Source organism: Mobula hypostoma, chromosome X1 (assembly GCF_963921235.1).
Source record: "Mobula hypostoma chromosome X1, sMobHyp1.1, whole genome shotgun sequence".
Lineage (NCBI taxonomy): Eukaryota > Metazoa > Chordata > Chondrichthyes > Myliobatiformes > Myliobatidae > Mobula > Mobula hypostoma.
In genome coordinates this window covers 69076163-69103563 of record NC_086128.1, presented here as the reverse complement: position 1 = coordinate 69103563, position 27401 = coordinate 69076163, and the positions used below count along the sequence as shown (strand labels likewise).

General features: G+C 58.8%; 1 protein-coding gene across 3 annotated transcripts in view; it reads right to left on the bottom strand.

Annotated features, from left to right (window-relative positions):
• Positions 1–2269: 2269 nt before the first annotated feature.
• Positions 2270–27401, bottom strand: part of LOC134340426 (growth factor receptor-bound protein 7-like) — a 189476-nt gene continuing 164344 nt past the window's right edge. For 2 of the 3 annotated variants that reach the window (XM_063037645.1, XM_063037644.1), the window contains exons 14-16: positions 23244–23331; positions 18986–19079; positions 2270–3691 (exon numbers count right to left, since the gene is read on the bottom strand). In XM_063037645.1, the coding sequence (XP_062893715.1) occupies positions 3545–3691; positions 18986–19079; positions 23244–23331 (329 nt within the window). In that variant the 3' untranslated portion in view covers positions 2270–3544. The remainder of the gene's footprint in view (positions 3692–18985; positions 19080–23243; positions 23332–27401) is intronic. The other variant, XM_063037646.1, reaches the window with a different exon arrangement.

Genomic DNA, 27401 nt, shown 5'->3' with positions numbered 1-27401 from the left:
AGGGGCATCAGGGCAGATCACCCTCTCCCAAAGGGGCATCTCAAGCAGAGCACCCTCTCCCAAAGGGGCATCAGGGCAGATCACCCTCTCCCAAAGGGGCATCAGGGCAGATCACCCTCTCCCAAAGGGGCATCTCAAGCAGAGCACCCTCTCCCAAAGGGGCATCAGGGCAGATCACCCTCTCCCAAAGGGGCATCAGGGCAGAGCACCCTCTCCCAAAGGGGCATCAAGCAGATCACCCTCTCCCAAAGGGGCATCTCAAGCAGATCACCCTCTCCCAAAGGGGCATCAGGGCAGATCACCCTCTCCCAAAGGGGCATCTCAAGCAGAGCACCCTCTCCCAAATGGGCATCAGGGCAGATCACCCTCTCCCAAAGGGGCATCAGGGCAGATCACCCTCTCCCAAAGGGGCATCTCAAGCAGAGCACCCTCTCCCAAAGGGGCATCAGGGCAGATCACCCTCTCCCAAAGGGGCATCTCAAGCAGAGCATCCTCTCCCAAAGGGGCATCAGGGCAGATCACCCTCTCCCAAAAGGGCATCTCAAGCAGAGCACCCTCTCCCAAATGGGCATCAGGGCAGATCACCCTCTCCCAAAGGGGCATCAGGGCAGATCACCCTCTCCCAAAGGGGCATCAAGCAGATCACCCTCTCCCAAAGGGGCATCAGGGCAGAGCACCCTCTCCCAAAGGAGCATCAGGGCAGATCACCCTCTCCCAAAGGGGCATCTCAAGCAGAGCACCCTCTCCCAAAGGGGCATCAGGGCAGATCACCCTCTCCCAAAGGGGCATCAGGGCAGATCACCCTCTCCCAAAGGGGCATCAGGGCAGAGCACCCTCTCCCAAAGGGGCATCAGGGCAGATCACCCTCTCCCAAAGGGGCATCAGGGTAGATAACCTTCTCCCAAATGGGCATGAGGGCAGATCACCCTCTCCCAAATGGGCATCAGGACAGATCAACCTCTCCCAAAGGGGCATCAGGGCAGATCACCCTCTCCCAAAGGGGCATCAAGCAGATCACCCTCTCCCAAAGGGGCATCAGGGCAGAGCACCCTCTCCCAAAGGGGCATCAAGCAGATCACCCTCTCCCAAAGGGGCATCAGGGCAGATCACCCTCTCCCAAAGGGGCATCAGGGTAGATCACCCTCTCCCAAAGGGGCATCAGGGCAGATCACCCTCTCCCAAAGGGGCATCAGGGCAGATCACCCTCTCCCAAAGGGGCATCAGGGCAGATCACCCTCTCCCAAAGGGGCATCAGGGTAGATCACCCTCTCCCAAAGGGGCATCAGGGCAGAGCACCCTCTCCCAAAGTGGCATCAGGGCAGATCACCCTCTCCCAAAGGGGCATCAGGGCAGAGCACCCTCTCCCAAAGGGGCATCAGGGCAGATCACCCTCTCCCAAAGGGGCATCAGGGTAGATCACCCTCTCCCAAAGGGGCATCAGGGTAGATCACCCTCTCCCAAATGGGCATCAGGGCAGATCACCCTCTCCCAAAAGAGGCATCAGGGTAGATCACCCTCTCCCAAAGGGGCATCAGGGTAGATAACCCCCTCCCAAATGGGCATCAGGGCAGAGCACCCTCTCCCAAAGGGGCATTAAGCAGATCACCCTCTCCCAAAAGGGGCCAGGACAGATCACCCTCTCCCAAAGGGGCATCAGGGCAGATCACCCTCTCCCAAAGGGGCATCAGGGCAGAACACCCTCTCCCAAAGGGGCAACAGGGCAGATCACCCTCTCCCAAAGGGGCATCAAGCAGATCACCCTCTCCCAAAGGGGCATCAAGCAGATCACCCTCTCCCAAAGGGGCATCAGTGCAGATCACCCTCTCCCAAAGGGGCATCAAGCAGATCACCCTCTCCCAAAGGGGCATCAGGGTAGATAACCTTCTCCCAAATGGGCATGAGGGCAGATCACCCTCTCCCAAATGGGCATGAGGGCAGATCACCCTCTCCCAAAGGGGCATCAGGGCAGATCACCCTCTCCCAAAGGGGCATCAAGCAGATCACCCTCTCCCAAATGGGCATCAGGGCAGATCACCCTCTCCCAAAGGGGCATCAGGGCAGATCACCCTCTCCCAAAGGGGCATCTCAAGCAGATCACCCTCTCCCAAAGGGGCATCAGGGCAGATCACCCTCTCCCAAAGGGGCATCTCAAGCAGATCACCCTCTCCCAAAGGGGCATGAGGGCAGATCACCCTCTCCCAAAGGGGCATCTCATCCATCCTCACACACAAGTCTCAGGGTTTGCTAGACCTTGGTTCACCTCGTGTTTAATTCATCACCAGCGGGCCTTGGTTGCTTTTGTGTCCATTTCCTTCCCCGACATAGTCTCGATCACACCGCCCGTCTCATATCATGGACCAAAAGGTGGGTATTTAGAAAAAACACACACACACGCGGGCCGGGTTGATGTACCATACAGGATGTGTGGGAAAAAACAATTAAACCACTCTATGCTTGGAGGTTTCTGTTCTGTACATTTATAAAAATAAAGATAATATTTGGGACATTTATCATTTTCCTGACAGGGTTGAGTTTAACGCTCACACTCTCTCTCTCTCTCTCTCTCTCTCTCTCTCACACACACACGCACACACACAGAGTGCTTGAAAAATCATCAGGTCAGGAAGGGAGACAGAGAGACAACAGTTCGGCCCGAGACCCCCTCACCAGGACCGGTCCTCATTCCAGCAGCTGCTCTCTCTCGTGTCTCGGGGTGCAGTTCAAATCCTACAGAGCAAGAGAGTGCGTAACTGGATTAACCCTCTTCCTGCCTCACCCACTCTCCCTCCTGCCCATCGTCTCCCTCTTTGTTCCCTCTGGTCACACTCACCCACCCTCCCTTGGCTGCTCATTCCTTCCTCCCTCTTGTCGCTCTCTCCTGTCCTTCGCCTCACCCTCTGGTCAGATCCTCTCCCCTCCCTTTGCTCACTCCCCCCAGTCACTGTGTCCCCTTCTGGTCAGTGTCGTCGGTCACACGCTCTCTCTGGTCAGTCTCCCCCGTTCACTGTCTCCCACCACTGGTCATCTCTCTCTCTCTCTCTCTCTGGCCACTCTCCTTCCCCTGTCAGTCTCTCCAGTCACTCTCTCCCCCTCCTCCACCCCTCTGGTCAACCTCCCTGCCCCAGGGTCCTGACCAGCTTTCCCAAGGGGGTGTGGAGATGCTGACCGGCTCGGCGTTGCCAGGCTCCGGGCTCGGTCAGGACAGCCGGCATCCAGGAGGCGGCGGACCCCGACTTGTTTGGAGACGTTGGTGCTGAGCATCCAGTCCCGGGGGGGGGGGGAGACGTTCAGGTGCCGAGGCTGCTCTCTGCACGGGGCGTGAGCGGCGATGGACAGCCCCTGGGGGGACTCGAATCCCGGAGGGTTACCTCCCCAATCGATTGGCCAGACGGCGCAGAACGAGGGTTCGAGATCAGAGGGGAGCATCCCTTCGCCGGGGAGGACGCTGCGGCGGATGGAGGGCGGTGTCCCGCTGGGGAACGGGGGGGTCGAGCGAGGGGCGCACGGTCTGTGTTCTGTCGGAGTGCTGGGGGACGGCGCCGGGCTACAGGGACACCCGGGTACAGTAATATTTCAGGCTGCAGGGCAGCACGCCGCGGTTAATCTGGTAGAAGTCCACCAGCTGGATCAGGTCGCTGAACTTGGTCTGGCCGGTGTCGACCGTAAAGTACATCTGTCCGTCCTCCTCGCACTGCGGGAGAGGGAGAGAAAGCATGGGGTTAAACTCAAAATGCCCCTCTCCCGCTCCGGCTCGGTCCCAGACCCCATCGACGCTCCAAATCCACTTCCCGGTCCCCACAGGCCGACCCTCTCTATACACACACACACGCGCACACACACTGACCCTCACTACACACACACAAACACACACACTGACCCTCACTACACACACACACACACACACACACACACACACACACACACACACACACACACACACTGACCCTCACTACACACACACAAACACACACACTGACCCTCACTACACACACACACACACACACACTGACCCTCACTACACACACACACACACACACACACACACACACTGACCCTCACTACACACACACACACACTGACCCTCACTACACACACACACACACACACACACACACTGACCCTCACTACACACACACACACACACACACACTGACCCTCACTACACACACACACACACACACACTGACCCTCACTACACACACACACACACACACACTGACCCTCACTACACACACACACACACACACACACACACTGACCCTCACTACACACACACACACACACACACACACACACTGACCCTCACTACATACACACACACACACACTGACCCTCACTACACACACACACACACACACACACACTGACCCTCACTACACACACACACACACACACACACACACTGACCCTCACTACACACACACACTGACCCTCACTACACACACACACACACACACACACACACACACACACTGACCCTCACTACACACACACACACACACACACACTGACCCTCACTACACACACACACACACACACACACTGACCCTCACTACACACACACACACACACACACACACTGACCCTCACTACACACACACACACACACACACACACTGACCCTCACTACACACACACACACACACACACACACACACACTGACCCTCACTACACACACACACACACACACACACACACACACACCCTCACTACACACACACACACACACACACACACACACACACTGACCCTCACTACACACACACACACACACACACACACTGACCCTCACTACACACACACACACACACACAGACCCTCACTACACACACACACACACACACACACACACACACTGACCCTCACTACACACACACACACACACACACACACACTGACCCTCACTACACACACACACACACACACACACACACACACTGACCCTCACTACACACACACACACACACACACTGACCCTCACTACACACACACACACACACACACACACACACACTGACCCTCACTACACACACACACACACACACACACACACACACACTGACCCTCACTACACACACACACACACACACACTGACCCTCACTGCGGGACGGTCCCACACACACACACTGACCCTCACTGGGGGACGGACCCACACACACACTGACCCTCACTGGGGGACGGTCCCACACACACACACTGACCCTCACTGGGGGATGGACCCACACACACACTGACCCTCACTGGGGGACGGTCCCACACACACTCACTGACCCTCAATGGGGGACGGTCCCACACACACACACTGACCCTCACTGGGGGACGGTCCCACACACACACACTGACCCTCACTGGGGACGGTCCCACACACACACTGACGCCCACTGGGGGACAGTCCCACACACACACTGACCCTCACTGGGGGACAGTCCCACACACACACTGACCCTCACTGGGGGACGGTCCCACACACACACTGACCCTCATTGGGGGACGGTCCCACACACACTGACCCTCACTGGGGGACGGACCCACACACAGACTGACCCTCACTGGGGGACAGTCCCACACACACACTGACCCTCACTGGGGGACAGTCCCACACACACACTGACCCTCACTGGGGGATGGACCCACACACACACTGACCCTCACTGGGGGACAGTCCCACACACACACTGACCCTCACTGGGGGACGGTCCCACACACACACACTGACCCTCACTGGGGGACGGTCTACCACACACACACTGACTCTCACTAGGGGACGGTCCCACACACACACTGACCCTCACTGGGGGACGTTCCCACACACACACTGACCCTCACTGGGGGACAGTCCCACACACTCACTGACCCTCTCTGGGGGACGGTCCCACACACACACACTGACCCTCACTGGGGGACGGTCTCCCACACACACACTGACCCTCACTGGGGGACAGTCACACACACACTGACCCTCACTGGGGGACAGTCCCACACACACACTGACCCTCACTGGGGGACGGTCCCACACACACACTGACTCTCACTGGGGAACGGTCCCACACACACACTGACCCTCACTGGGGAGGGACCCACACACACACACACTGACCCTCACTGGGGGACAGTCCCACACACACACTGACCCTCACTGGGGGACGGTCCCACACACACACTGTCCCTCACTGGAGGACAGTCCCACACACACACTGACCCTCACTGGGGGACGGACCCACACAGTCACTGACCCTCACTGGGGGATGGTCCCACACACACTGACCCTCACTGGGGGATGGTCCCACACACACACTGACCCTCAGTGGAGGACGGTCCCACACACACACTGACCCTCACTGGGGGACAGTCCCACACACACACTGACCCTCTCTGGGGGACGGTCCCACACACACACACTGACCCTCACTGGGGGACGGTCTCCCACACACACACTGACTCTCACTAGGGGACGGTCCCACACACACACTGACCCTCACTGGGGGACGTTCCCACACACACACTGACCCTCACTGGGGGACAGTCCCACACACTCACTGACCCTCTCTGGGGGACGGTCCCACACACACACACTGACCCTCACTGGGGGACGGTCTCCCACACACACACTGACCCTCACTGGGGGACGGTCTCCCACACACACACTGACCCTCACTGGGGGACAGTCCCACACACACACTGACCCTCACTGGGGGACAGTCCCACACACACACTGACCCTCACTGGGGGACGGTCCCACACACACACTGACTCTCACTGGGGAACGGTCCCACACACACACTGACCCTCACTGGGGAGGGACCCACACACACACACACTGACCCTCACTGGGGGACAGTCCCACACACAGACTGACCCTCACTGGGGGACAGTCCCACACACACACTGACCCTCACTGGGGGACAGTCCCACACACACACTGACCCTCACTGGGGGACAGTCCCACACACACACTGACTCTCACTGGGGGACGGTCCCACACACACACTGACTCTCACTGGGGGACGGTCCCACACACACACTGACCCTCACTGGGGGACGGTCACACACACACTGACCCTCACTGGGGACAGTCACACACACACTGACCCTCACTGGGGAACGGTCCCACACACACACTGACTCTCACTGGGGGACAGTCCCACACACACACACTGACCCTCACTGGGGGACGGTCCCACACACAGACTGACCCTCACTGGGGGACAGTCCCACACACATACTGACCCTCACTGGCGGATGGTTCCACACACACACACTGACCCTCACTGGCGGATGGTTCCACACACAGACACTGACCCTCACTGGGGAACGGTCCCACACACACACTGACCCTCACTGGGGGACAGTCCCACACACACACTGACCCTCACTGGGGAGGGACCCACACACACACACTGACCCTCACTGGGGGACGGTCCCACACACACACTGACCCTCACTGGGGGATGGTCACACACACACACACTGACCCTCACTGGGGGACAGTCGCACACACACTGACCCTCACTGGGGGACGGTCCCACACAGACACTGACCCTCACTGGGGGACGGTCCCACACACACACACTGACCCTCACTGGGGGACAGTCCCACACACACACTGACCCTCACTGGGGGACGGTCCCACACAGACACTGACCCTCACTGGGGGACGGTTCCACACACACACTGACTCTCACTGGGGGACGGTCCCACACACACACTGACTCTCACTCGGGGACGGTCCCACACACACACTGACCCTCACTGGGGGGGTCCCACACACACACTGATCCTCACTGGGGGGGTCCCACACACACACTGACCCTCACTGGGGGATGGTTCCACACTGACCCTCAATGGGGGATGGTCCCACACACACACTGACCCTCACTGGGGGACAGTCCCACACACACACTGACTCTCACTGGGGAGGGACCCACACACACACTGACCCTCACTGGGGGATGGTCCTACACACACAGACTGACCCTCACTGGGGGACGGTCCCACACACACACTGACCCTCACTGGGGGAACGGTCCCACACACACTGACCCTCACTGGGGGATGGTCCCACACACACACTGACCCTCACTGGGGGATGGTCCTACACACACAGACTGACCCTCACTGGGGGACGGTCCCACACACACACTGACCCTCACTGGGGGAACGGTCCCACACACACTGACCCTCACTGGGGGATGGTCTCACACACACTGACCCTCACTGGGGGACGGTCCCACACACACTCACTGACCCTCAATGGGGGACGGTCCCACACACACACACTGACACTCACTGGGGGACGGTCCCACACACACACTGACCCTCACTGGGGACAGTCCCACACACACACTGACCCTCACTGGGGACAGTCACAACACACACACTGACCCTCACTGGGGACAGTCCCACACACACACTGACCCTCACTGGGGGGAAAATCCCACACACACACACACACTGACCCCCACTGGGGGATGGTCACAACACACACTGACCCTCACTGGGAGACGGTCCCACACACGCACTGACTCTCAATGGGGGATGGTCCCACACACACACTGACCCTCACTGGGGACAGTCACAACACACACACTGACCCTCACTGGGGGAATGGTCCCACACACACACACTGACCCTCACTGGGGGACGGTCCCACACACACACTGACCCTCACTGGGGGACAGTCCCACACACAGACTGACCCTCACTGGGGGGCGGTCCCACACACACACACACACACACACACACACACACACACACACACACACACACACACACTGACCCTCACTGGGGGACGGTCCCACACACACACTGACCCTCACTGGGGGACGGTCACACACACAGACTGACCCTCACTGGGGGACAGTCCCACACACTCACTGACCCTCTCTGGGGGACGGTCTCCCACACACACACTGACCCTCACTGAGGGACGGTCTCCCACACACACACTGACCCTCACTGGCGGACGGTCCCACACACACACACTGACCCTCACTGGGGACAGTCACAACACACACACTGACCCTCACTGGGGACAGTCCGACACACACACTGGCCCTCACTGGGGGGAAAATCCCACACAGACACTGACCCTCACTAGGGGACGGTCCCACACACACACTGACCCTCACTGGGGGACGTTCCCACACACACACTGACCCTCACTGGGGGACAGTCCCACACACTCACTGACCCTCACTGGGGGACGGTCTCCCACACACACACTGACCCTCACTGGGGGACGGTCTCCCACACACACACTGACCCTCACTGGGGGACGGTCTCCCACACACACACTGACCCTCACTGGGGGACAGTCCCACACACACACTGACCCTCACTGGGGGACAGTCCCACACACACACTGACCCTCACTGGGGGACGGTCCCACACACACACTGACTCTCACTGGGGAACGGTCCCACACACACACTGACCCTCACTGGGGAGGGACCCACACACACACACACTGACCCTCACTGGGGGACAGTCCCACACACAGACTGACCCTCACTGGGGGACAGTCCCACACGCACACTGACCCTCACTGGGGGACAGTCCCACACACACACTGACCCTCACTGGGGGACAGTCCCACACACACACTGACCCTCACTGGGGGACGGTCCCACACACACACTGACTCTCACTGGGGGACGGTCCCACACACACACTGACTCTCACTGGGGGACGGTCCCACACACACACTGACCCTCACTGGGGGACGGTCACACACACACTGACCCTCACTGGGGACAGTCACACACACACTGACCCTCACTGGGGAACGGTCCCACACACACACTGACTCTCACTGGGGGACAGTCCCACACACACACACTGACCCTCACTGGGGGACGGTCCCACACACAGACTGACCCTCACTGGGGGACAGTCCCACACACATACTGACCCTCACTGGCGGATGGTTCCACACACACACACTGACCCTCACTGGCGGATGGTTCCACACACAGACACTGACCCTCACTGGGGAACGGTCCCACACACACACTGACCCTCACTGGGGGACAGTCCCACACACACACTGACCCTCACTGGGGAGGGACCCACACACACACACTGACCCTCACTGGGGGACGGTCCCACACACACACTGACCCTCACTGGGGGATGGTCACACACACACACACTGACCCTCACTGGGGGACAGTCGCACACACACTGACCCTCACTGGGGGACGGTCCCACACAGACACTGACCCTCACTGGGGGACGGTCCCACACACACACACTGACCCTCACTGGGGGACAGTCCCACACACACACTGACCCTCACTGGGGGACGGTCCCACACAGACACTGACCCTCACTGGGGGACGGTTCCACACACACACTGACTCTCACTGGGGGACGGTCCCACACACACACTGACTCTCACTCGGGGACGGTCCCACACACACACTGACCCTCACTGGGGGGGTCCCACACACACACTGATCCTCACTGGGGGGGTCCCACACACACACTGACCCTCACTGGGGGATGGTTCCACACTGACCCTCAATGGGGGATGGTCCCACACACACACTGACCCTCACTGGGGGACAGTCCCACACACACACTGACTCTCACTGGGGAGGGACCCACACACACACTGACCCTCACTGGGGGATGGTCCTACACACACAGACTGACCCTCACTGGGGGACGGTCCCACACACACACTGACCCTCACTGGGGGAACGGACCCACACACACTGACCCTCACTGGGGGATGGTCCCACACACACACTGACCCTCACTGGGGGATGGTCCTACACACACAGACTGACCCTCACTGGGGGACGGTCCCACACACACACTGACCCTCACTGGGGGAACGGTCCCACACACACTGACCCTCACTGGGGGATGGTCCCACACACACACTGACCCTCACTGGGGGACGGTCCCACACACACTCACTGACCCTCAATGGGGGACGGTCCCACACACACACACACTGACACTCACTGGGGGACGGTCCCACACACACACTGACCCTCACTGGGGACACACACACACTGACCCTCACTGGGGACAGTCACAACACACACACTGACCCTCACTGGGGACAGTCCCACACACACACTGACCCTCACTGGGGGGAAAATCCCACACACACACACACACTGACCCCCACTGGGGGATGGTCACAACACACACTGACCCTCACTGGGAGACGGTCCCACACACGCACTGACCCTCAATGGGGGATGGTCCCACACACACACTGACCCTCACTGGGGACAGTCACAACACACACACTGACCCTCACTGGGGGAATGGTCCCACACACACACACTGACCCTCACTGGGGGACGGTCCCACACACACACTGACCCTCACTGGGGGACAGTCCCACACACAGACTGACCCTCACTGGGGGGCGGTCCCACACACACACACACACACACACACACACACACACACACACACACACACACACTGACCCTCACTGGGGGACGGTCCCACACACACACTGACCCTCACTGGGGGACGGTCACACACACAGACTGACCCTCACTGGGGGACAGTCCCACACACTCACTGACCCTCTCTGGGGGACGGTCTCCCACACACACACTGACCCTCACTGAGGGACGGTCTCCCACACACACACTGACCCTCACTGGGGGACGGTCCCACACACACACACTGACCCTCACTGGGGACAGTCACAACACACACACTGACCCTCACTGGGGACAGTCCCACACACACACTGGCCCTCACTGGGGGGAAAATCCCACACAGACACTGACCCTCACTGGGGGACGGTCCCACACAGACACTGACCCTCACTGGGGGACGGTCCCACACACACGCTGACCCTCACTGGGGGAAAGGTCCCACACACACACTGACCCTCACTGGGGGACGGTCCCACACACACACTGACCCTCACTGGGGGACGGTCCCACACACACACTGACCCTCACTGGGGGACAGTCCCACACACACACTGACCCTCACTGGGGGACGGTCACACACACACACAGACCCTCACTGGGGGACAGTCCCACACACACACGGACCCTCACTGGGGGACGGTCCCACACAGACACTGACCCTCACTGGGGGACGGTCCCACACACACGCTGACCCTCACTGGGGGAAAGGTCCCACACACACACTGACCCTCACTGGGGGACAGTCCCACACACACACTGACCCTCACTGGGGGACAGTCCCACACACACACTGACCCTCACTGGGGGACGGTCCCACACAGACACTGACCCTCACTGGGGGACGGTCCCACACACACGCTGACCCTCACTGGGGGAAAGGTCCCACACACACGCTGACCCTCACTGGGGGACAGTCCCACACACACACTGACCCTCACTGGGGGACAGTCCCACACACACACACACACACACACACACACACACACACACACACACACACTGACCCTCACTGGGGAACGGTCACAACACACACACTGACCCTCACTGGGGGACGGTCCCACACACACACACACTGACCCTGCCTGGGGGACGGTCACACACACAGACTGACCCTCACTGGGGGACAGTCCCACACACTCACTGACCCTCTCTGGGGGATGGTCCCACACACACACACTGACCCTCACTGGGGGACGGTCTCCCACACACACACTGACCCTCACTGAGGGACGGTCTCCCACACACACACTGACCCTCACTGGGGGAGGGTCCCACACACACACACTGACCCTCACTGGGGGACGTTCCCACACACACACACTGACCCTCACTGGGGGACAGTCTCACACACACACTGACCCTCACTGGGGGACAGTCCCACACACAGACTGACCCTCACTGGGGGATGGTTCCACACACACATACTGACCCTCACTGGGGGACAGTCTCACACACACACTGACCCTCACTGGGGGACAGTCCCACACACACACTGACCCTCACTGAGGGACAGTCCCACACACACACTGACCCTCACTGGGGGACAGTCCCACACACACACTGACTCTCACTGGGGAACGGTCCCACACACACACTGACCCTCACTGGGGAGGGACCCACACACACACACACACTGACCCTCACTGGGGGACAGTCCCACACAGACACTGACCCTCACTGGGGGACGGTCCCACACACACACACTGACCCTCACTGGGGGACAGTCCCACACACACAGACTGACCCTCACTGGGGGATGGTTCCACACACACATACTGACCCTCACTGGGGGACAGTCTCACACACACACTGACCCTCACTGGGGGACAGTCCCACACAAACACACTGACCCTCACTGGGGGACGGTCCCACACAGACACTGACCCTCACTGGGGGACAGTCCCACACACACACACTGACCCTCACTGGGGGACGGTCCCACATACACACTGACCCTCACTGGTGGACAGTCCCACACACACACTGACCCTCACTGGGGGACAGTCCCACGCACACACCGACCCTCACTGGGGGACAGTCCCACACACACACTGACCCTCACTGGGGGACGGTCCCACACACACACTGACCCTCACTGGGGGACGGTCCCACGCACACACTGACCCTCACTGGGGGACGGTCCCACACACACACTGACCCTCACTGGGAGACAGTCCCAAACACACACATTGACCCTCACTGGGGGACGGTCCCACACACACTGACTCTCACTGGGGGATGGTCCCACACACACACTGACCCTCACTGGGGGACAGTCCCACACACACACTGACTCTCACTGGGGGACGGTCCCACACACACTGACCCTCACTGGGGGACAGTCCCACACACACACTGACCCTCACTGGGGGAAAATCCCACACACACACTGACCCTCACTGGGGGACGGTCCCACACACACACACTGACCCTCACTGGGGGACGGTCCCACCACACACACACTGACCCTCACTGGGGGACGGTCCCACACACACACACTGACCCTCACTGGGGGACGGTCCCAAACACACACATTGACCCTCACTGGGGGACGGTCCCACACACACTGACTCTCACTGGGGGACGGTCCCACACACACACTGACCCTCACTGGGGGACGGTCCCACACAGACACACTGACCCTCACTGGGGGACAGTCACACACACACACACACTGACTCTCACTGGGGGACGGTCCCACACACACACTGACTCTCACTGGGGGACAGTCCCACACACACACACACTGACCCTCACTGGGGGCAGTCCCACACACACACTGACCCTCACTGGGGGACGGTCCCACACACACTGACCCTCACTGGGGGACGGTCCCACACACACTGACTCTCACTGGGGGACGGTCCCACACACACACTGACCCTCACTGGGGGACGGTCACACACACACACACTGACCCTCACTGGGGACAGTCCCACACACACACTGACCCTCACTGGGGAGGGACCCACACACACACTGACCCTCACTGGGGGACAGTCCCACACACACACTGACCCTCACTGGGGGATGGTCCCACACACACACACACTGACCCTCACTGGGGGACGGTCCCACACACACAAACTGACCCTCACTGGGGGACAGTCCCACATACACACTGACCCTCAGTGGGGGACAGTCCCACACACACTGACCCTCACTGGGGGATGGTCCCACACACACACACACACACACACACACACACACACACACTGACCCTCACTGGGGGACGGTCCCACACACACACACACACACACACACACACACACACACTGACCCTCACTGGGGGACGGTCCCACACACACACACACACTGACCCTCACTGGGGGACGTTCCCACACACACACTGACCCTCACTGGGGAACGGTCCCACACACACACTGACCCTCACTGGGGAGGGACCCACACACACACACACTGACCCTCACTGGGGGACGGTCCCACACACACACTGACCCTCACTGGGGGATGGTCTCACACACACTGACCCTCACTGGGGGACAGTCCCACACACACACTGACCCTCACTGGGGGACGGTCCCACACACACACTGACCCTCACTGGGGGATGGTCTCACACACACTGACCCTCACTGGGGGACAGTCCCACACACACACTGACCCTCACTGGGGGACAGTCCCACACACTCACTGACCCTCACTGGGGAGGGACCCACACACACACACACTGACCCTCACTGGGGGACGGTCCCACACAGACACTGACCCTCACTGGGGGATGGTCTCACACACACTGACCCTCACTGGGGGACAGTCCCACACACACACTGACCCTCACTGAGGGACGGTCCCACACACACACACACTGACCCTCACTGGGGGACGGTCCCACACACACACTGACCCTCACTGGGGGATGGTCTCACACACACTGACCCTCACTGGGGGACAGTCCCACACACACACTGACCCTCACTGGGGGACGGTCCCACACACACACTGACCCTCACTGGGGGATGGTCTCACACACACTGACCCTCACTGGGGGACAGTCCCACACACACACTGACCCTCACTGGGGGACAGTCCCACACACTCACTGACCCTCACTGGGGAGGGACCCACACACACACACACTGACCCTCACTGGGGGACGGTCCCACACAGACACTGACCCTCACTGGGGGATGGTCTCACACACACTGACCCTCACTGGGGGACAGTCCCACACACACACTGACCCTCACTGAGGGACGGTCCCACACACACACACACTGACCCTCACTGGGGGACGGTCCCACACACACACTGACTCTCACTGGGGGACGGTCCCACACACACACTGACTCTCACTGAGGGACGGTCCCACACAGACACTGACCCTCACTGGGGGACGGTCACACACACACTGACCCTCACTGGGGGACGGTCCCACACACACACTGACCCTCACTGGGGGATGGTTCCACACACACACTGACCCTCACTGGGGGGGTCCCACACACACACTGACCCTCACTGGGGGACGGTCTCCCACACACACTGACCCTCACTGGGGGACGGTCCCACACACACACTGACCCTCACTGGGGGACGGTCCCACACACACACTGACCCTCACTGGGGGATGGTTCCACACACACACTGACCCTCACTGGGGGACAGTCCCACACACACACTGACCCTCACTGGGGGGCGGTCCCACACACACTGACCCTCACTGGGGGATGGTTCCACACTGACCCTCAATGGGGGACGGTCCCACACACACACTGACCCTCACTGGGGGATGGTTCCACACTGACCCTCACTGGGGGACAGTCCCACACACACTGACCCTCACTGGGGGACGGTCACACACACACTGACCCTCACTGGGGGACGGTCACACACACACTGACCCTCACTGGGGGACGGTTCCACACACACACTGACCCTCACTGGGGGACGGTCCTACACACACAGACTGACCCTCACTGGGGGACGGTCCCACACACACACTGACCCTCACTGGGGGAACGGTCCCACACACACTGACCCTCACTGGGGGACGGTCCCACACACACTGACCCTCACTGGGGGATGGTCCTACACACACACACTGACCCTCACTGGGGGAACGGTCCCACACACACTGACCCTCACTGGGGAACGGTCACACACACACACTGACCCTCACTGGGAGACGGTTCCACACACACACACTGACCCTCACTGGGGGACGGTCCCACACACACACACTGACCCTCACTGGGGGACGGTCCCACACACACACTGACCCTCACTGGGGGACGGTCCCACACACACACACTGACCCTCACTGGGGGACAGTCCCACACACACACTGACCCTCTCTGGGGGACAGTCCCACACACACACTGACCCTCACTGGGGGACGGTCCCACACACACTGACCCTCACTGAGGACAGTCACAACACACACACTGACCCTCACTGAGGGACGTTCCCACACACACACTGACCCTCACTGGGGGATGGTCCCACACACACACTGACTCTCACTGGGGGACGGTCCCACACACACACACTGACCCTCACTGGGGGACAGTCCCACACACACACACACTGACCCTCACTGGGGGACGGTCCCACACACACACTGACCCTCACTGGGAGACAGTCCCACACACACACTGACCCTCACTGGGAGACAGTCCCACACACACACTGACCCTCACTGGGGGACGGTCCCACACACACACACTGACCCTCACTGGGAGTCAGTCCCACACACACACTGACCCTCACTGGGAGACAGTCCCACACACACACTGACCCTCACTGGGAGACAGTCCCACACACACACTGACCCTCACTGGGGGACGGTCCCACACACACACTGACCCTCTCTGGGGGACAGTCCCACACACACACTGACCCTCACTGGGGGACGGTCCCACACACAGACTGACCCTCACTGGGTGACAGTCCCACACACACACTGACCCTCACTGGGGGACGGTCCCACACACACTGACCCTCACTGAGGACAGTCACAACACACACACTGACCCTCACTGAGGGACGGTCCCACACACACACTGACCCTCACTGGGGACAGTCACAACACACACACTGACCCTCTCTGGGGGACAGTCCCACACACACACTGACCCTCACTGAGGAACGTTCCCACACACACACTGACCCTCACTGGGGGATGGTCCCACACACACACACTGACCCTCACTGGGGGGAAAATCCCACACACACACACACTGACCCTCACTGGGGGACGGTCCCACACACACACTGACCCTCACTGGGGGACAGTCCCACACACACACACTGACCCTCACTGGGGGACAGTACCACACACACACACTGACCCTCACTGGGGGACGGTCCCACACACACACACTGACCCTCACTGGGGGACAGTCCCACACACACACTGACCCTCACTGGGGGACGGTCCCACACACACACACACTGACCCTCACTGGGGGATGGTCCCACACACACTGACCCTCACTGGGGGACAGTACCACACACACACTGACCCTCACTGGGGGACGGTCCCACACACACACTGACCCTCACTGGGGGACGGTCCCACACACACACTGACCCTCACTGGGGGACAGTCCCACACACACACACACTGACCCTCACTGGGGGATGGTCCCACACACACTGACCCTCACTGGGGGACGGTCCCACACACACACACACTGACCCTCACTGGGGGACAGTCCCACACACACACACACTGACCCTCACTGGGGGATGGTCCCACACACACTGACCCTCACTGGGGGATGGTCCCACACACACACACTGACCCTCACTGGGGGACAGTACCACACACACACACACACACTGACCCTCACTGGGGGAATGTACCACACACACACACACACACTGACCCTCACTGGGGGACAGTCCCACACACACACACACTGACCCTCACTGGGGGACAGTCACAACACACACACTGACCCTCACTGGGGGACGGTCCCACACAGACTGACCCTCACGGGGGGACGGTCCCACACACACACACACTGACCCTCACTGGGGGACGGTCCCACACAGACTGACCCTCACGGGGGGACGGTCCCACACACACACACACTGACCCTCACTGGGGGACGGTCCCACACACACTGACCCTCACTGGGGGACGGTCCCACACAGACTGACCCTCACGGGGGGACGGTCCCACACACACACACACACACACACTGACCCTCACTGGGGAACGGTCCCACACACACACTGACCCTCACTGGGGGACGGTCCCACACAGACTGACCCTCACGGGGGGACGGTCCCACACACACACACACACACACACACTGACCCTCACTGGGGGACGGTCCCACACACACTGACCCTCACTGGGGTACGGTCCCACACACTCACACTGACCCTCACTCAGATGGGAAATCGCCCCACACAAACTGCCTCTCTTTGGGCACTGGCCGCATCCGACTCTTTTACACTGGCTGTAAAAGTTTTGGTTTTTGGGGAAGAGCTGGTCTGAAGTTTTGCCTGGGGACCTCTCTGGCGGGTCGGCCAGACCGAGCTCCGGACTCAATTCCCACCGGGAGTCAGCGCGGGGACGCAGGGGGTCCTCACCGGAGCAACCAGGAAGTGCTTGGTCTTGTTGTGGTGGCTGAGGGTCAGCACAAAGCTCTCGGGGGTCCTCTGGCTCTCCCTCATCAGGAACACCCTGAGGAAGAGAGTGTAGTGTTAATCCCTGCCCGGCACTCACCACTGGCTCGCCGCCGGCCTCTGACCACTGGCGGTGTGCAGTGCATCAGGGAGTTTAACTTTGTTAGAGATACCGCTTGGCCCAGGCCTTTCCATCCCAACAAGCCACACCACCCAGCAACCCAGTGACTTAACCCTCGTCTTACCGCGGGGCAATTTGTGCGTCTTTGAACCGTGGGAGGAAACCGCAGGCACAAGGTGCAAATTCCATCCGGGATTGAACTGTCAACTCTGGAACCGAGTTACTGTCAGCCCCGAGTTACTCCGGAGTCGTGCTAACCGTTCCACGCCCGCGGAGCCCCCTGAGTTGCCTGAAGGGTCTGAGCACCGTTAGGTTAACTCCCACCTCCCTCAGAGTCCTAGTGGGAGCGCTCGGACCCAGCACCGATCTCCTCGCGGGACCGGCCACCCGCACCGGAGACGGCCGGTCAAATTTCCGCAGAGCTCCGAGATGCAGGGAGAAAGGGCAGGCCCTGGTCTCGTTTCTACCATCAGGGAGGGGTCACAGGAGCCTGATGGCCCACACTCAGCGTTTTAGCAACAGCTCCTACCCCCACCCGCCACCAGCCCATTTTGATTTACCTGTCCCTACCGTGAGGACCAGACACCCAGCCACTCGACAACCCCGATTCAACGCAAGCCTAATCGCGGGACAACTGACAATGACCAATTAACGTACCGGTACGTCTTTGGACTATGGGAGGAAACCAGAGCACCTGGAGGAAACCTACACACCGTTCCACGGGGAGGACAGACAAGCTCCTAACAGACGACATTGGAACTGAACACCGGGATGCCCCGAGCTGTAATTGTTTCACGCTATCCGTCACCCTACCCTGGTAGCCAATTGCAATGTCGTGGCTATTCCTACGTATGCCGGTGATAATAACCCAGATTCTGATCCTGCTGCAGCTGGTAAACAAAAACTTCCAGTCACAGTCCTGGAGTCCTCAAAGATGCAGAGGGAGTCCCACAACCAGGATTTAAAACTCCGGCTATGTCTGATTTTTTAGATTAGATTAGATTATGAGGACACACAGTCCTCTTTTATTGTCATTTGATAGACAATAGGTGCAGGAGTAGGCCATTCGGCCCTTCGAGCCAGCACCGCCATTCACTGTGATCATGGCTGATCATCCACAATCAGTATCCAGTTCCTGCCTTATCCCCATAACCTTTGATTCCGCTATCTTTAAGAGCTCTATCCATCTCTTTCTTGAAAGCATCCAGAGACTTGGCCTCCACAGCCTTCTGGGGCAGAGCATTCCATATATCCACCACTCTCTGGGTGAAAAAGTTTTTCCTCAACTCCATTCTAAATGGCCTACCCCTAATTCTTAAACTGTGGCCTCTGGTTCTGGACTCACCCATCAGCGGGAACATGCTTCCTGCCTGCAGCGTGTCCAAACTCTTAATAATCTTATATGTTTCAATCAGATCCCCTCTCATACTTCTAAATTCCAGAGTATACAAGCCCAGTCGCTCCAATCTTTCGACATATGACAGTCCCACCATCCCGGGAATTAACCTTGTGAACCTACGCTGCACTCCCTCAATAGCAAGAATGTCCTTCCCCAAATTTGGAAACCAGTACTCCAGGTGTGGTCTCACCAGGGCCCTGTACAACTGCAGAAGGACCTCTTTGCTCCTATAACTCAATTCCCCTTGTTATGAAGGCCAGCATGCCATTAGCTTTCTTCACTGCCTGCTGTACCTGCATGCTTACTTTCAGTGACTGATGTACAAGAACACCTAGATCTCGCTGTACTTCCCCTTTTCCTAACTTGACTCCATTTAGATAATAATCTGCCTTCCTGTTTTTACCACCAAAGTGGATAACCTCACATTTATCCACATTAAACTGCATCTGCCATGCATCTGCCCACTCACCCAGCCTGGCCAAGTCACCCTGCATTCTCATAACATCCTCCTCACATTTCACACTGCCACCCAGCTTTGTGTCATCGGCAAATTTGCTAATGTTACTCTTAATCCCTTCATCTAAATCATTAATATATATTGTAACAGCTGCGGTCCCAGTACTGAACCCTGCGGTACCCCACTGGTCACCGCCTGCCATTCCGAAAGGGACCCATTAATAGCTACTCTTTGTTTTCTGTCAGCCAGCCAATTTTCAATCCATGTCAGTACTCTGCCCCCAATACCATGTGCCCTAATTTTGCCCACTAATCTCCTATGTGGGACTTTATCAAAGGCTTTCTGAAAGTCCAGTTACACTACATCCACTGGCTCTCCCTTGTCTATTTTCATAGTTACATCCTCAAAAAATTCCAGAAGATTAGTCAAGCACGATTTCCCCTTTGTAAATCCATGCTGACTCAGACCGATCCTGTTACTGCTATCCAGATGTGTCGTAATTTCATCTTTTATAATTGACTCCAGCATCTTTCCCACCACCGATGTCAGGCTAACCGGTCTATAATTCCCTGTTTTCTCTCTTCCTCCTTTCTTGAAGAGAGGGACAACATTAGCCACCCTCCAATCCACAGGAACTGATCCTGAATCTATAGAACATTGGAAAATGATTACCAATGCGTCCACGATTTCTAAAGCCACCTCCTTAAGTACCCTTAACTATCATCAGGGAGGAAGTACAGGAGACTGAAGACACAGACTCAACGATTCAGGAACAGCTTCTTCCCCTCTGCCATCAGGGAGGAGGTACAGAAGCCTGAAGACACACACTCAACGATTCAGGAACAGCTTCTTCCCCTCTGCCATCGGGGAGGAGGTACAGAAGCCTGAAGACACACACTCAACGATTTAGGAACAGCTCCTTCCCCTCTGCCATCAGGGAGGAGGTACAGGAGCCTGAAGACACACACTCAACGATTCAGGAACAGCTTCTTCCCCTCTGCCATCAGGGAGGAGGTACAGGAGCCTGAAGACACACACTCAACGATTTAGGAACAGCTCCTTCCCCTCTGCCATCAGGGAGGAGGTACAGGAGCCTGAAGACACACACTCAACGATTCAGGAATAGCTTCTTCCCCTCTGCCATCAGGGAAGAGGTACAGGAGCCTGAAGACACACACTCAACGATTAAGTGATCAGGTTTCTAGATGGGCATTGAACCCACGAACGCTACCTCATTGCCTTTTAATTTCTAGTTTTGCATTACTTCTGTAACTCAGCTTTTATATATAATGCAACTTACTTAATTTAACCTGATATATACCTACTGTAATCCACTGTTTTTTTTCTACATTTTCGTGCATTGCTTCGTACTGCTGTTGCAAAGTTAACAAATTTCACGTTAAGAGGGCGTGCAGCAGGTGTATGGTGGTGGGATTGAGTTCAAGATCCGAGAGGTAATGTTACAGCTACCTAAGACCCTGGTCAGACCCCACTTGGAGTACTGTGTTCAGTTCTGGTCGCCTCACTGTAGGAAGGGTCTGGAAACTATAAGAAAGGGTGCAGAGGAGGTTTACAAGGATGTTGCCTGGATTGGGGAGCATGCCTTATGAGAATAGGTTGAGTGAACTCGGCCTTTTCTCCTTGGAGCGACGGAGGATGAGAGGTGACCTGATAGAGGTGTATAAGATGATGAGAGGCATTGATTGTGTGCATAGTCAGAGGCTTTTCTCCAGGGCCGAAATGGCTAACATGAGGGGGCACAGGTTTAAGGTGCTTGGAAGTAGGTACAGAGGAGATGTCAGGAGTAAGTTTTTCATGCAGAGAGTGGTGAGTGTGTGGAATGGGCTGCCGGTGATGGTGGTAGAGGTGGATATGATAGAGTCTTTTAAGAGCCTCTTAGGTACATGGACCTCGGAATAATAGAGGGCTATGTGGTAGGGATATTCGAGGAAGTTTCTAGAGTAGGTTACATGGTTGGCACAACATTGTGGGCCGAAGGGCCAGTAATGTGCTGTAGATTTCTACGTTCCATACTCTATGTTCTCTGTTCTATTTATGCCTGTGGTATTAAACCCGGTAAATCCCGTTCCTTCCGTACCTAGCTGACCTTCTCAGCCGAGGTTATTGTGGCCTCTTACCTCGCCGGCTGCCTCCCCCCGCCCAGCCCCATGTCACGGTGTAGTGACTGGCCCCACCACACCACCCAACGCCCAACGGTCGGTGTCCCGGTGCTACCTCTCCTCACCCGTCTATGTGGCCGTGCTGCACGATCAGCCGGTGGGCCTCCTCCCTCGAGATCTGTCCGTGAAACCAGGGCTGGCTCCTGTGTATGGCTAAGTTCAACAATAAAACACAGTGTTATCACAGCCGGGAGCCGCGCTCCAGTCTCACTCCAGAAGCCCAGCTCAAGACCCTCTACAGTGTTGCTGAGTGGGAGAGATCTTAGGATCCAAGGTCATACCTCCTTGAAAGTATCTACACAGGTCGATAGGGTGGTTAGGAAGGCTTATGGAGTGCCTGCTTCTATTAGTCAAGTCATTGAGTTCAAAAGTCAAGGGTTATGTTCCAACCTTATAAAGCTCTGGTCTGGCCACATCTGGAGTATTGCACACGGTTCTGGTCACCCCACCGTAGGAAGGATGTTGAGGCTTTGGGGAGGGTGCAGAAGAGGTTTACCAGGATGCTGCCTGGTTTAGAGGGCGTGCGCTATAATGAGAGGCTGGACAAACTTGGGTTGTTTTCTCTGAAGAGTTGGAAGCTGAGGAGAGATGTGATAGAGGTTTACAAGATTATGAGAGGCATAGATAGAGTGGACGGGGAGTATCTGTTTCCCAGGGTTGGAATGTCTAACACCAGAGGGCATTGACAGTGAGAGGGGGTAGGTTCAAGGGGGATGTGAGGGGCAAGTTTTTTACTCAGAGAGTGGTGGATGCCTGGAACGAGCTGCCTGGTATGGTGGTAGAGTCAAATACATTAGAGGCTTTGAAGAGAGGCTTGGATAGGCAGATGGATGTGAGGGAGATGGAGGGATCTGGACACGGTGTAGGTAGGAGGGATTAGGGTTTGGGTGCTTTTGATTTACTTTTCAGCCGGTCCAGCACAACAATGCGGGCTGAATGGCCTGTTTCTCTGCTGTACTCTTTCATTTCCTGCACACAAGTGTAAAGAAAAATTCAACAACTGTTACTCTGGATATGATGCAGCACAAAAACTCACACACAATAATAATAATCATAAAAACATGATAAATATAAATACATACGACAGTTTATACACACAGATTGATTGTGTGTCCGTAAAGTGACGCTGGGCACAGGAGTGTCTGTACATGAGGTGACTCTGACAGGAAATGATAAAGTAGTGGTGGTTGGGGGGGGTGTGGAGGGATGGGTCAGTGGGTGATTGGGGATGTGGAGGGGTGGGTCAGTGGGTGATTAGGTGTGTGGAGGGGTGGGTCAGTGGGTGATTGGGGGTGTGGAGGGGTGGGTCAGTGGGTGATTGGGGGTGTGGAGGGGTGGGTCAGTGGGTGATTGGGGGTGTGGAGGGGTGGGTCAGTGGGTGATTAGGTGTGTGGAGGGGTGGGTCAGTGGGTGATTGGGGGTGTAGAGGGGTGGGTCAGTGGGTGATTAGGTGTGTGGAGGGGTGGGTCAGTGGGTGATTGGGAGTGTGGATGGGTGGGTCGGTGGGTGATTGGGGGTGTGGAGGGGTGGGTCAGTGGGTGATTGGGGGTGTGGAGGGGTGGGTCAGTGGGTGATTGGGGGGTGGGTCAGTGGGTGATTGTGGGTGTGGAGGGGTGGGTCGGTGGGTGATCGGGGGTGTGGAGGGGTGGGTCGGTGGGTGATCGGGGGTGTGGAGGGGTGGGTCGGTGGGTGATCGGGGGTGTGGAGGGGTGGGTCGGTGGGTGATCGGGGGTGTGGTGGGGTGGGTCAGAGGGTGATTGGGGGTGTGGAGGGGTGGGTCAGTGGGTGATTGGGGGTGTGGAGGGGTGGGTCAGTGGGTGATTGGGGGTGTGGAGGGGTGGGTTAGTGGGTGATTGCGGGTGTAGAGGGGTGGGTCAGTGGGTGATTGGGGGTGTCGTGGGGTGGGGGTGTGGTGGGGTGGGTCAGTGGGTGATTGGGGGTGTGGAGGAGTGGGTCGGTGGGTGATTGGGGATGTGGAGGGGTGGGTCGGTGGGTGATTGGGGGTGTGGAGGGGTGGGTCGGTGGGTGATTGGGGGTGTGGAGGGGTGGGTCAGTGGGTGATTGGGGGTGTGGAGGGGTGGGTCGGTGGGTGATTGGGGGTGTGGAGGGGTGGGTCGGTGGGTGATTGGGGGTGTGGAGGGGTGGGTCAGTGGGTGATTGGGGTGTGGAGGGGTGGGTCAGTGGGTGATTGGGGGGGGTGTGGAGGGGTGGGTCAGTGGGTGATTGGGGGTGCGGAGGGATGGGTCAGTGGGTGATTGGGGTGTGTGGAGGGGTGGGTCAGTGGGTGATTGGGGATGTGGAGGGGTGGGTCGGTGGGTGATTGGGGGTGTGGAGGGGTGTGTCGGTGGGTGATTGGGGGTGTGGAGGGGTGGGTCAGTGGGTGATTGGGGGTGTGGAGGGGTGGGTCGGTGGGTGATTGGGGGTGTGGAGGGGTGGGTCAGTGGGCGATTGGGGGTGTGGAGGGGTGGGTCAGTGGGTGATTGGGGGGGTGGGTCAGTGGGTGATTGGGGGTGTGGAGGGGGGGGTCGGTGGGTGATTGGGTGTGTGGAGGGGTGGGTCAGTGGGTGATTGGGGGGGTGGGTCAGTGGGTGATTGGGGGTGTGGAGGGGGGGGTCGGTGGGTGATTGGGTGTGTGGAGGGGTGGGTCGGTGGGTGATTGGGTGTGTGGAGGGGTGGGTCAGTGGGTGATTGGGGATGTGGAGGGGTGGGTCAGTGGGTGATTGGGGGTGTGGAGGGGTGGGTCAGTGGGTGATTGGGGGTGTGTGGAGGGGTGGGTCAGTGGGTGATTGGGGGTGTGGAGGGGTGGGTCAGTGGGTGATTGGGGGTGTGGAGGGGTGGGTCAGTGGGTGATTGGGGGTGTGGAGGGGTGGGTCAGTGGGTGATTGGGGGTGTGGAGGGGTTGGTCAGTGGGTGATCGGGGGTGTGGAGGGGTGGGTCAGTGGGTGATTGGGGTGTGGAGGGGTGGGTCGGTGGGTGATTGGGGGTGTGGAGGGGTGGGTCGGTGGGTGATTGGGGGTGTGGAGGGGTGGGTCAGTGGGTGATTGGGGGTGTGGAGCGGTGGGTCAGTGGGTGATTGGGGGGGGTGTGGAGGGGTGGGTCAGTGGGTGATTGGGGGTGTGGAGGGGTGGGTCAGTGGGTGATCGGGGGTGTGGAGGGGTGGGTCAGTGGGTGATCGGGGGTGTGGAGGGGTAGGTCAGTGGGTAATTGGGGGTGTGGAGGGGTGGGTCGGTGGGTGATCGGGGGTGTGGAGGGGTGGGTCGGTGGGTGATCGGGGGTGTGGAGGGGTGGGTCGGTGGGTGATCGGGGGTGTGGAGGGGTGGGTCGGTGGGTGATCGGGGGTGTGGTGGGGTGGGTCAGAGGGTGATTGGGGGTGTGGAGGGGTGGGTCAGTGGGTGATTGGGGGTGTGGAGGGGTGGGTCAGTGGGTGATTGGGGGTGTGGAGGGGTGGGTCAGTGGGTGATTGCGGGTGTAGAGGGGTGGGTCAGTGGGTGATTGGGGGTGTGGTGGGGTGGGTCAGTGGGTGATTGGGGGTGTGGAGGAGTGGGTCGGTGGGAGATTGAGGGTGTGGAAGGGTGGGTCGGTGGGTGATTGGGGGTGCGGAGGGATGGGTCAGTGGGTGATTGGGGTGTGTGGAGGGGTGGGTCAGTGGGTGATTGGGGATGTGGAGGGGTGGGTCAGTGGGTGATTGGGGGTGTGGAGGGGTGGGTCAGTGGGTGATTGGGGGTGTGGAGGGGTGGGTCAGTGGGTGATTGGGGGTGTGGAGGGGTGGGTCGGTGGGTGATTGGGGGTGTGGAAGGGTGGGTCAGTGGGTGATTGGGGGTGTGGAGGGGTGGGTCAGTGGGTGATTGGGGGGGGTGTGGAGGGGTGGGTCAGTGGGTGATTGGGGGTGCGGAGGGATGGGTCAGTGGGTGATTGGGGTGTGTGGAGGGGTGGGTCAGTGGGTGATTGGGGATGTGGAGGGGTGGGTCGGTGGGTGATTGGGGGTGTGGAGGGGTGTGTCGGTGGGTGATTGGGGGTGTGGAGGGGTGGGTCAGTGGGTGATTGGGGGTGTGGAGGGGTGGGTCGGTGGGTGATTGGGGGTGTGGAGGGGTGGGTCAGTGGGCGATTGGGGGTGTGGAGGGGTGGGTCAGTGGGTGATTGGGGGGGTGGGTCAGTGGGTGATTGGGGGTGTGGAGGGGGGGGTCGGTGGGTGATTGGGGGTGTGGAGGGGTGGGTCAGTGGGT